Source organism: Rhinolophus hipposideros (assembly GCF_964194185.1).
Source record: "Rhinolophus hipposideros genome assembly, chromosome: 25".
NCBI classification, from domain to species: domain Eukaryota; kingdom Metazoa; phylum Chordata; class Mammalia; order Chiroptera; family Rhinolophidae; genus Rhinolophus; species Rhinolophus hipposideros.
The window spans coordinates 4848551-4861488 of NC_138071.1; the positions used below are offsets into that span (position 1 = coordinate 4848551).

The 12938-nt window shown below is 43.1% G+C and overlaps 1 protein-coding gene across 1 annotated transcript in view; it reads right to left on the reverse strand.

The window, feature by feature from the left end:
- The window catches only part of WNT2 (Wnt family member 2), a 50932-nt gene that overhangs the window by 16134 nt on the left and 21860 nt on the right, over positions 1-12938 (reverse strand). The window contains exon 4 of the mRNA XM_081038455.1: positions 4263-4527. Within this exon, the coding sequence (XP_080894581.1) occupies positions 4263-4527 (265 nt within the window). The remainder of the gene's footprint in view (positions 1-4262; positions 4528-12938) is intronic.

Below are 12938 nucleotides of genomic sequence, written 5' to 3' on the forward strand. Positions count from 1 at the left end.
TAATAGTAATTCACCCAATAGTCCCATCGTCCACCTGGCGGTGGGTTCTGTCCTCACCCAGGAGTACTTCAGGGTCTTGACTCACCCTTCTGCAATTTTCATCAAAATGTGTCCTGGTTTCATTATGTCAGGACTGCATTACAAGGCTGCCTTGAAAACCTCTGTCAAACTGATTCCAGGGGAAGCTTTGATGGCTGAAATAATTTTAATGCGCTTACTCACAGTAAAAGAGGGTTTCAGAGAATGCAAGGCTTAAATGTGAAAGAACACCCTCTCATACTGGGCAAGCCGAGGTAGGGTATATTTTTGAGATGACATTTCTTTAGAGACCCTCAAATAAAGAACTTTTTTCCTTTGTAAGAGATCAGGTATCTCTCCAAAATAATTTCTCCCTGGATTTTTTTCTTCCTGAATACTTATGGAAAAATCTGGAATCCTGGAGTACGTAAAACGTTGATTTTTCAAACTTTGATTTGTTTAAGTTTGAAATACATATAGAATCTCAGGCCCAAACCCCTGAGCTTTTGTTCCATAGGGTCCTCATTTTGGCAAATAGTAGACTAGCCATGTAGATTTGATGCACTCCACAAACTGAATGGACAAAATAAGCCAGCTCACACCAGGCAAATCCTGAGTTAATGTGAACAGGAAACAGATGCTGACTAGCGAGAGAAAAGGCAGTCAGTTCAAGTATCTATCGACAATATTCAACGTGCTTACCACCATTGCTTTTCCAGTGCTGGCGAGTAGAAGGTGCCCAATAAGTTGAGTATTAAATGTGCATGATATAAAAAAAAAAAAAGAAACAATATGACCACAACAAAGTAGATTTGGTGGTATTAGTTGTACTCTAGGGGAAGGTTATGTCAATTTTAATAGAGAAAATGAAAAAGAATATATATAATTTGCTTTAAAATGTACTACAAACTTCTGACTTATTTTAGAGCCTGGATACTCTGATTGTAACCCATTTCGAACCCCTGGGAGCTTCATTTAGCAGGAAACATGCCATCCTACACAGTGTGATTCTAGAGAAGGGAAGGGTCCCACAGTGATGTGTGCCTGCGGAGGCTGTTAGCATTGACCCAACACCTTCCTTTCACTATGAGGGAGCAGAACTCAAAACAGAAAAGCCAGTGCGCGTTAGATGCAGGAATCTCCCCTTCTGGCAGATCTCGGATTCAGTCACATCTCCCCGCCTCCACAGACAGAGTTAGGAACTACTCCAGGCTGTTTCTGAACCACACGCTTCCACAGCTGTTTTGTCTGACTTGGTAGACGCACACGGTGGCCAGGATAAAGCCTCGTCTCAGAAGGCCATGGACGGCACAGACGGGCGTAAGGCCCTCAGCAGCTCTGTGGGCTGAAGCAGGCTTTCGCAAGGAAAATCTGCGTTTCGTACATGTAGCCATGTTAGTACGCGACTCCAAATACAAACAATGAAAAATACACTCTGTCAGAAATCTGAACATTGGCTTCCATGATGCCAAACACCCTGAACCATATTTTCACTAACGTGATCATCTGACGGTCAACAGAATTTTAAAAAAGTATTGCAAAGTTTGCATGCACGATGTTGGCATTTTCTTAGGCTCAGCTAAACAGGGCATTAAATCTGGTTCAAGTAATTTATGAATAATCTAGGAGTCTTAGTGGAAATCTGATCTAATGCATTGGAACTGGCTACTTAAAAACAACAACAACCAAAAAGAACAACAAAATGGCTCCTGGTTAATCAACACCAACCATTCACATCTTTTCAAGGCAGAGAAGCTAAAATGAGCCTGAGGAAGAAGAGACATGAGTTAGAAGAATGAATAAATTACATAGGTTCCCTCAGAAAGTCCACACCTGTGGCAGTGTGCCTTGTGGCTGGCACATTTGGAGGCAGAGTAAAGTGCGTAAAAGAATGGACAGACTCAGGTTCAAGTCCCTGCTCTGCCTCTTACAAACTGAGAGTCCTTGGGCAAAATCCATAATCTGTCTGTCAGGGCCTCAGTATCCTCTCCCGTACAATGGGATCATAGCATGCCCACCTCACAGACTTCTGCGAGAACCAGTCAGTGAATGCAGATCAAGTCCTAACACGCGGCCGTTACCGCAAATGAGTTTGCTATTTTAGGGTCAAGAAACAGAATTGTGTCCTAAGACAGGGAGTAGGAAAAGCACAGTGTGCAATAATCACTTAGTATCCTGAAGATGCCTCAGGAGTTAGAGTCTGAATCTCCTCTGTGAGAAAATAAGGTCTTTATTTCATGGAGGCGATTAAATGATCATCAAGCGTAACTGTTTGCTTCACACTGCTTCAATCCAAAACAACAACAACAACAAAAACACCACAAAAGATATTCCAGGGAAGGAAGTCCTCTTCCATTTGAAAGGAGGTTTTTGCTTCACATGGCTCTGCACACGTAGGGACACACAACTGTAGCATCAAAGTCAAGAGCACAGGTCATGGGGTCAGACAGCCAGACATCTGTCCCCTCCAGGACCAATGAGATCTTGAGCTGGTCATTCAATTGTCTCACCCATACAATTGGGATGAAGACATTCAGGACTGCTTATCTGGCTTCAAAACATAAGATGTTTGGTTCTTGGTTTGTGTTGACCAATGAGGAGCCACCCTCTTCTTCTTCTCCTTCCCTTTCTCCTTCCCCATTCCCTCCTTCTCCTTCTCCTTCTCCTTCTCCTTCTCCTTCTCCTTCTCCTTCTCCTTCTCCTTCTCCTTCTCCTTCTCCTTCTCCTTCTCCTTCTCCTTCTCCTTCTCCTCCTTCTCCTCCTCCTTCTCCTTCTCTCGCTCCTCCTCCTCCTTCTATTTTCCCCAGTAACCAGTTCCAATGCACTGATGTCATAAGGCATCTCTAAGGATTAAATCAAGTCATGTGTGCAATGACCTTAGCCCAGCACCTAGCTCACAGGAATCAACACGTAGTTCCTAAAAGGATCCTGATATTATGGTCTCCATATCCTGTCTGAAGAGCCTGAGGTTAAGCGCTAGTTAATGGCAGGAAGGGATCCAATCCTTGGGACAATCCTGTATCAAAGCACAGGTTCCACGCAGATTCCATTGAAACTTTGCCCTCACAGGGAGGATGACTTGTTAGAGGTCCCAAAGCATGTCAGGAATGCAGCAGCCTGGTCCCTTTACTTGGTCATTAGCAATCCACAGGCTGCGTGTACAAACCTGCTCAAGTGAAGAATTAGCTCATCAACCACAAAGGAAACTCAGCCACTAGAGACAAAGAAGAGGCTTTAGACGTCTGTGATACTCCCTGGTCATCCTGCCTCTTGGTCAGTCCAGTGTTAGCAGCTGGCTGCCATCCGCATTGTTTTATTGGTTCCTTTGCAATTACTTTGGAATGAAAAACAAGCTCAGAATTTAAATTTGAGGATGCTTTTTCCTGATAATGAATTCCTTTGCTTTCTACTAAGTCTGAGGTGTTGGCTTGAGCCAAAGTTGTCTGTGGGCTCCCCATCACCTTTTATCCACTGAGACTTGTACTCATGTTGTACCAGAGTCTTTGCAAAGACTGTGCTAAGGCTGGAGTTCAGTGCTGACCAGGAGAGCGCGAGACAGAGACCAGCACAGGTATAAGACACAGATGTGGAAATGGCTGTGCTGAGGCTGATGGAGCTGCTCCTGAGTGAGCCCAAGACAGACAAGGTGTCGTGTGCAAGGGCAGGCTGTGGTTTTAATGTATGAAGTGACTCTTACACCGTCCTCAATGACTGCCCACCGACAACCAAACTAGTAGGGACGAATTCTTGCTTTCTAGTATTTGGCAACTTCTGAGCATATTGAAAAGAACAAGGGAGCGTGCAGTGTGGTAGATTTCAAAACAGGTGAACTTTCAAGCCCTAGGAGCCTCTTCTGTAGTCACAGAGGTGGGATTTGTAACGGGGAAGATACACTGCAAAACCATCCCTCTCTCAGTTTCTGGATCACAGGAACGGTGCTGAGCTGCTAAACACAGTATACATCAGTCCACTAATTCGAGTTTTGTCCAGGATGAAGAATTTTGCTAATCTGCATATTTTGACTTTTTGCCACAGACATTCTTGTTGGGTTCCCCTTTCTCCAGAATCTTAGGAGAGCTCTCTGTGCACTTCAAATATGAATTATAAGAACATGAGCTTTGAACGTGAAAGGAGCAGGCTGCACTTACAGAATTGGCAGGCTGGAAATACAGAACTGCATTTACATTTGAGAGTATCGATCATCAGAAGAATTAGGGGCTGTGACTAAAGTGTTTTGAACTTACCTGCATCTCGGTCCCTGATACAGTAGTCTGGAGAATTCTCAAAATATACAAGGTCGTTTTTTGTGGGTTTCTTAAACCTCTTGTTAGCCACAGTGAAACCAGTGCCATCTTGGTTCATGACGACTTGGATGGCCCCGTTGTACTTCCTCCACAGGTAATCGCCCGTTTTCCTGAAGTCAGCCATGGCCAGCCAGCATGTCCTCAGCGTACATGAGCCACTCACGCCATGACACTTGCACTCTTGTTTCAAGAAGCGCTTCACAGCCTGCCGGAAAAGATGGGCAGTTCAGTGGAGGTAGGCTCAAGCTCTTGACACATACTGCAACTTTCTGAGTGACCAAAAGTAACTGAAGACATAGGACCCGGGGGCTTAGGACAGGGACATGTCTGAGGTCATTTGCTGGTCACTTCAGCCACATACACTGACTACAGCACGTGGGGAGGTGGAGAGAGAGTAGGGAACAGTGCCTGACTGTGAACTCCATTACACTATCACTATAACAAAAACCTCACTAATTTGAATTTAATAGGGTTTGAAGAGTAAGGAAATTAGAGTCTTTTCTAAATATATATAGCTTTATTATATTAAAAATGTATACCATTACTCAAATTAGGTACACAAAGTAATTGCTAAACCCACATCTTTTAATAAATCAAAAATAGTGATTGTTACTATTATATTTATGGAGTTCTCGCCATGCTCTGGGTATTGTGCTCATGCTTTCTACACTCTATCTCAATGACTTAATCCTCACAACAATCCCTGCTACCATACTGTACTTACTTTTCACATCTTAAGAGGGAAAGTGCCTGGGCAGGTGAGACCCAAATGGGGCAGAGCGGGGGACTAAGATGGCCCTCTGAGAGCTGTGTCTGTGGAGGACGGCTGCCATCCTGGTCACCCAGTAAGTCTCATAGCAAACACACAGAATATAAAGATTTGGAGGTGGGGGCACATGGGGGAGTGTGATTGCAGAAAAGGAGTTCATCATGACATCCTTTAAAGATGCCCAGGTCCCTGCGACACGGAAGACCAAACTAAGGACATTTGTCCTGCTCACTTCTCTGTCCTTGCCCTCCAAAGCTGGCTTATGCAAACGAGGACAGATCCCAAATGTACCAGGGCTCCATCCACTATGACAAGCTCAGCAGGAAACATCTGGTTCCCCAGGTCTAACATGGGAAGTGTGTGCATGAATTAATAGACGTAGGGCCACCATGATATCTTGGCTCCTTCAGGTTTAGCATACTTTTGACACATTTCCAGGCATGTGAATAAATTGCAACTGACTTTCTGAAATGAAGAACATTTCTGCACATTTGATTCCACTAGAGCCTTGGTCAGAAACTGAATTTGTGGGAGAGGCAAATGAGGTTGGTGCACCTGGGTTAAGTTACCTGAGGTGACTCCCCAGGGAGAAGCAGTCTGGCCTATTGGTATCTATGTGTGTTTGGGGTGAGTGGGGGAGAGGTGAGCATGAGTGCTTGTGGGAGCCCCACCTGGCTGCATGCTGGAACCATACACCCACAACCCACACTGATACCAATTATACCAGAATATCAGGGAGTGGGCAGAGCAGGTTGCAACTACCACTTCCAACTGCTTAGAAATAGTTCTCTCTGTGTTACTTTACGAATTTTGTTCAGTGTACTTTGGAGAATATCATAAAGGGGGTTCCCTGCCCCCTCTGTCTATGCCTCCTACCCAGATACCCTCTGTCTTGGGGATGCAAACTAAGGATTGAGACTCTCAGCGGGGGGAGGGGTGTCTCCTCCTCTGCTCTCTGACTGAGCCAAGGACCAAAGCCACAATCTTGAGGAGACCTCTCAAGTTGATCATCCCCACAGCCCTTCTTTGAGTCACATTGCTTTGGGTACCTGATAGAGGAAGCCTCTAATTATCAGTTGTGATCTCCCTTGAGCTTGGGAATTGATTATGAATGCTCATTTTTTACAGCTTATTCCTTTCACAGCTGAGTTATTTACTCATAAGTAATACTCCTAGCTTAAAAAGTGGTAGGTAATATTATTGCCTTCCCTTTCTAACGCTAAGCTCCCAGATTGAAAACTTCAAAGTTGGTATTTTTATATGATTGACTGAAAGATTTGCATATTAATTTAAGATTGGATCTTCATGATACACCTTATGAATCCTTAAAAATAGATGTGGCAAGATATACTGGTCAAGATGGCAGAGTAGGTAAAACCTGTGCTTACCACCTCTCATATCATATTTACCATATCATATTTACAATTAAACTACAGAATGATTATCAGGGAGAATTGCCTGAAGTCTAGCTGAACAGAAGTCCTATAACTAAGGACATATAGAAGAAGCCACCTGGAGACTGGTAGGAGGGGCAGAGATGTGGAACTGGATGGTCCCACATCTATGTGACCATTAAAAATCAGGAAGGATATCTTGGCTGCATAGATTTCCCCCTTCCTGGAGGAGTGAGGGGTCCCAGCCCCACACCAGTCTCCCTAGCTTTGAGTTTCAGTGTTGGAGAGAGAAGTCTCCAGAACTTCTGGCTGTGAAAACCAGTGGAAATTGTGGCAGAGTGAGATGAGGATGGCTGAATTCCCAGGTGCTCATCTCAAAGGGTCAGCACACAGACTTACTTGCTGGCGAACTCACTCACTCTAAATCCAGCACTGGGGTGGCAGCTTGAAAGGCACCAGGGTCATATAGAGAGGAACTGAGTTGTCTGGCTTCAGGATGAGGGCTGGAGGAGCAACTTTCTCCTGGATAGAAATGCTGACGGAAGCCATTTTTCCTTAGTTGAGCCCACTCGCCTTCTGGCATGCAGACCCAGGCAGCTGCCATATCTGAATCTCTATCAACCTGACTAACATCATTCATTTGCCTTGATTCCTTGAGACCCTGACCCATTCAACTTTTGGGCCCACCCAAACCACGTTCAGTGGCTTTTCCACATAAACAGTTTGTCTTGGCTCATTCTGCGGACTTTCTTAAAATCTCTCAAAGGTTCACAAAACCCAAATAAGAAGCATCTGGCTTCAGCATGCCCTGTACCTGTGGCTGAGCAGCCCTAAGCCCAGCACTAGCAACAGCTGGCCTTGGTTTGTGGCTTGGCCTCTCGAGGCACCTCCAAGCCCAGTATGGGTGGTGGCCATCTGTGGATCGGTTTGTAGCTCATGCCAGGTAGTTTTGGGCAGGGCACAGTCTGCAGCTGAACTTAGCCTGGGGTGGGACCCTCCCAGGAGGCCCCAGGACTGGCATGCTGAGTGGCCAGTTTCAGACCCAGCCAGAACACCCAAAGGGCACACTATGCAGGAACCAGAGCCCTGTTATAGTGAATCCTGCTCTGGAGGGTCACCTCTGCACCACAACTCCTCCACTGTAGTCACAGTCAGTCCTCACAATCAATGAGCCTGAGAGTCAATCCCTCCCATTGAAATGCAAACAGCAACCAAGGCTCAACTACAACAGGCACATAAAACCCACCAAGGGACACACCTGGAGTACCCACTCAGGTGACCAAGAAGACTGTGCCACTGAGCCCCACAGCACTCCTACTACATAAGGCCACTCTACTAAGATGTGAGACATAGAAACAAACACAGGGAGACATAGAAACAAACATAGGAGGCAGCTAAAATGGGGAGACAAAGAAACATGTCCCCTACCTCCCCCCAAAAAAACCACACATACACACACACACACACACAAATAGAATAAAGGTCCAAAAAAAGAACTGAACAAAATGCAGATAAGCAATCTACCAGATGCAGAGTTCCAAACACTGGTTATAAAGATGTTCAATGATTTCAGGGAGAACTTTAACAAAGAGGCAGAAAACAGAAAAATGGAGACAGAAAACATAAAAAAGAACCAGTCAGAAATAAAGAATACAATAATCAAAATGAAGAATACATTAAAGGGAACAACATTAGATTAGATGAAACAGAGGACTGAATCAGCGATTTAGAAGATAAGATAGCAGAAAACATCCAATCAGAACAACAGAAAGAAAAATGAATCCATAAAAAATGAGGATAGTTTAAGAGCCTCCAGACCAACGTCAAGTGTATCAACATTCACATCATCGGGGTACCAGAAGGAGAAGAGAGAGCAAGGAATTGAAAACCTATTGGAAGAAATAATGAAGGAAAACTTCCATAACTTGGTGAAGGAAATAAATATACAAGCTCAGAAACTCAGCAAAGGAAATAAATATGCAAGCCAATGAAGCACAGAGAGTACCAAACAAGATGAACCCAAAGAGGCCCACACCAAGACACATCATAATTAAAATGCCAAAGGAAGACAAATAGAAAGTCTTAAAAGCAGCAAAAGAAAAGCAATAAGTTACCTACAAAGGAGCTCCCATAAGACTGTCAGCTGATTTCTCATCAGAAACTTTGCAGACCAGAAGGGATTGGCACAAAATATTCACAGTGGTGAAAAGTAAAGGACCTACAACCAAGATTACTCTACGCAGCAAAGCCATCATCTAGAACTGTAGGACAGATAAAGAGCTTCCCAGAGAAGAAAAAGCTAAAGAAGTTCATCACCTCCAAACTAGTATTACAAGAAACCTTAGAGGGAATTCTTTAATATGAAAAAAAATTATACATATTTTAAGAAAGGAAAACTGTATTAAAATTGTAATACTCAATATAGACTGATAACAAAAGTTAAATACAAGTCATGTTGGACTTTGCAATGACAAGAAGTGCTCAAAGTGGTTACCATCAGTGTCCAAACACTTCTGATTATGGCGAACTAGTTTTTGAGCAATGTTGACCAAAGTATCCACTTGGATACATTTTTTGGGCAACCCTGGCATATACATAAGAGTGAAAAATGTCAGACAGTGAAAGGCAGATGCAATGTAATTTCTCTTATATGTGGAATTTAAAAAACAACATACACAAACAAACAAACAGAAACAAACCCATAGGAACAGAGAACATTTTGATGGTTGCCTGATGGGAATGGGGTTGGGGATGGGTAAAAAGGGGGAAGGGATTAAGAAGTATAAATTGGTTGTTACAAAGTAGGCATGAGGATGACTAGTGGCATAAGGAATATAGTCAATCATATTGTACTAAATATGTGTGGTGTCGGAAGGGTACTAGATTTATTGGGGTGCTGGATGGGAGGGGGTTGGGGGACATGGTGAAAAAGGTGAAAGGACTAAGAAATACACAAATTGGTAGTCACAAAATAGTCATGTAAAGCATAGGGAATAGAGTCAATAATATGGTAATAATTATGTGTAGTGCTAGGTGGGTACTAGACTACTCGGGGATCATTTCTTAAATTATACAAATGTCTAACCACTATGCTGTACACCTGAAATTAATATAAAACAATATCGAATGTCAACTGTAATTGAAAAATTTAAAAAGGTGGGAAAGGTGAAGGGGAATAAGAGGTTCAAATTTCAGGTATAAAACAAATAAGTCACGGGGATGTAATGTACAGCACAGGAAATATAGTCAATAATACTGTGATAGCATTGTTTGATGTCAGATAGTGGCTGGACTTATCATGGTGATCACTTCTTTAGGTATATAAATGTTGAATAACTGTTGTGTACACCTGAAATTAATATAATATTGTATGTTTGCTACGTTTTAATAAAAATCTTTAAGATGAAAAAATACACGTGGCAGTGGTACACAGTGTTGGTTATCATCATTCATCACTGTTGAATGGCAAAGACCATTCCTCTTTTGCTTCCTCAGTTTTTCTCAGGTGTTGGGCAACCACATGTTTAAGGGGTGGCCAGGCCTCTCTCTGACCTCAGAGCAGCCCAAATCAACAACAGTAATTTCATTGTCCTGCTACCAATTTTTTTTTCAGCAGAGGGCATATGATGATTTGATCTGGGCTAATCTGATTTCAGGAGTAATCTGTCTGGGGATTTGTAAGAAAGATTTCTTCACTCTTTAAGAACACATTTAAAATCCTAATATAAGATGCGTTGGGTTTGTCTCAACTTTTGAATTATGCATACTCTGCAACCTTCCATTCTTTTGAATAAATCAATAATTAACTGGATAACATTATAGACTTATTATAATAGGGAAAAAAAGATAGAGGGAGAAATAAGAGGGGATTACATTGCACCTTCCAAACTAATAGTCATCAAAAATCTATTACACAGGCCATTCACAGAATACAAAGTACTAAAAAAAAGATTTTAAAAAATGTTCAAAGTCACTAGCAATCAGACATGCAAACTGCAACAATGGAGCACCATTTTCCCCCCATAACAGTTTAGCATGTAGTAAAAAGATTGATGGTAATATCTGGTGTTGGTAAGAGTATGGGGAAGGAAATGCTTTAACAAACTGTTGAGAGAGTAAATTGATACACCATTTAAATAGAGAGCATATTTGCAATACCTGTAAAAATTTTAAATGTGTGTATACTTTGACTTTGGTGATTCCACTCTTGAAATATTTGCACAAGTTTTGAAGGATACACACCCACTTGGATGTCCTTTACAGCATAATTAGCAATAACAAAATATTAGGAAAAAACCCAGATGACATCAATAGGAAAATGGTTAAGCACATCATGATATATGCTTAATAATGGAATATTATGTGATCTTTGATTAATCAGGTATGTTAGTCTTACATGCATGAAAGGAAATCAAGGGATAGAAGTAAAATGCAGAACAATATATGTGGCAAGATCCACTTTTAAAGGGCTGCATACGTGTGTATACACAGAAGAGGAAGGGAAAGAATGCTCTTTTATAATCTGGCTGCAATCTGAGAGGTTGCTGGTCTGGAAACAAAGCGGGGAGGAAACAAAAAGAGTCCAATTATCTGCACAGTAAAATACAGGAATTTGGGGGTGTCCCCTGGCACCTGGAAAGCAGAGCAGTGGTTCTCTTTCTGGCTACACATTAGAAGCACCTGGCGATCTTTCCCTGCCCGCAGATGAGGGTTTCTCCCTGGGCTGAATAAATCAGAATGTGGGCTGGGGATGGGGCCTGGTTTTGACCGGTACTTCTGTACTTCTGGTCTCAGGTGCTTCTTATACCGAGTAAGGGCTGAGAATCTCGTCCAAACCCAGGAAAGCCACGGAGGACTAGAGAAGCTGCAGCCCCACCTGGGGTCCCGGGACTACTGGGAAGGGTGGAGGACAGGGGTGGGGGGGTGGGGGTGAGGGTGGAGGGGAGCAGGGGAGCCATTCCCATAGAAGGGGCAGCATTACGGTTCCAGGAACAGGGGTATTTGATTATTGAATTAAAAGTTGTGTTCTACCCTATGTCTCCAAAACGTCCTCACCTCCAGAAAATATTTGCCTCCAGCAACAAGTTGCCCTAGTGCTGCTTTGAGAGGAATGAAGGATGGGGGTGACCACTGGAGTAAAAGCCAAGTGTTTGGAGGAACAGGCTGCAGAGGAGGGTCCAACCTGAAAGGACATGCCCCATACCCTCCCCCCAGGAATCTCCGGGGGCGCTGGGTGAGGGACTGGTGGCCCTCTATGTGGGCCCTTGATGGAGAGGTTGCAGACATTTTATTTGCTTCATAAAGGAAGTAGTGAAAAAAGGAGGACCTGGGGACATCCCAGGGGCCAGATAGCCTAAGGCTTTTTGTGTTAGTTTTTAATGACTACTTCCAAATTTTTTAATTCAGGAAATGTGTGCACATGACTTTACAAACTCAATAGTCCAGGAAGGATCAGGGTGAACAGCAAGAGCCCTCTCTGTACCCTTCTCCTCCTCTCTCCTGTCCTTACTCTCCTCCCTGTCTGCACAGTCCAGCCCCAGCTGTCACTTGTAAATAATTCTGCTTTTAGTCCTTCTGGTGCTTACCACCTAAATGCTTATCCAACCAGTTCTGTAGCTGACCTCCAACTTTGTGAGAAATAGAAAAAGGCATCCCACCCTCAAGGTATTTTATGGACCTCTGCCAGAACATAGCCATCATAACCAAACAAATCTGCAATGACAGAGGTGACTTGAGCCCTATGGAGGGGTGCAATGCAAAGTTGGCACAGCTGAATGTGACAGCTCTGCATGTCACTGTTTATTTACCTACCAATCAATGTTCCATATTTCCTAATGGTCTTCTCATTATGGAGAGTGAGGATTTCACTCAGCCCTCACTTCCCTCACCCCAACTACCAACATGGTTGTATCATGATTCTGGTGATCTCTGTAACTTCAAGGAACAATCTTTCACCTCCTTTTCTTGTTCCCAAAGTCATCGGTGCTATCTCTTATGAGGATATTGCAGTCCCTCCTCCCCTTCTACTTCCCAGTCTCAGTCAGCAGTGTCTGTCCTTTTATAGTGACAAAGATGATAACATTAAAGTTCTGTTTTGTAAGTCTCCTACAATATGTCTAGAACTAGATTCTAAAAGTTGTAAACAACAAACACCTATGTAACACTGTTAACTGCATAACCATCAAAGTGCCAGGACTGCATTTTATAATCTATGATCTGATATCACAGTCTCTGTGCCAAAGAAGAATGTTCTTGAAATGAAGTTTGGTGTTTTCTCAGTTTACTGGCTACCAATTGCATTTATTATAACTTAATGTTTTCTATTATGTGTTTTAATGTTTTCTATTGTCACAATCGTTCCATCTACTCCATCACTTCTCCTTATTCCCTAGGGGGCTCCACAATCCTCCGTTTTATTATTCCAACCTGGCCTGGCTACACAGCTGAGACTTA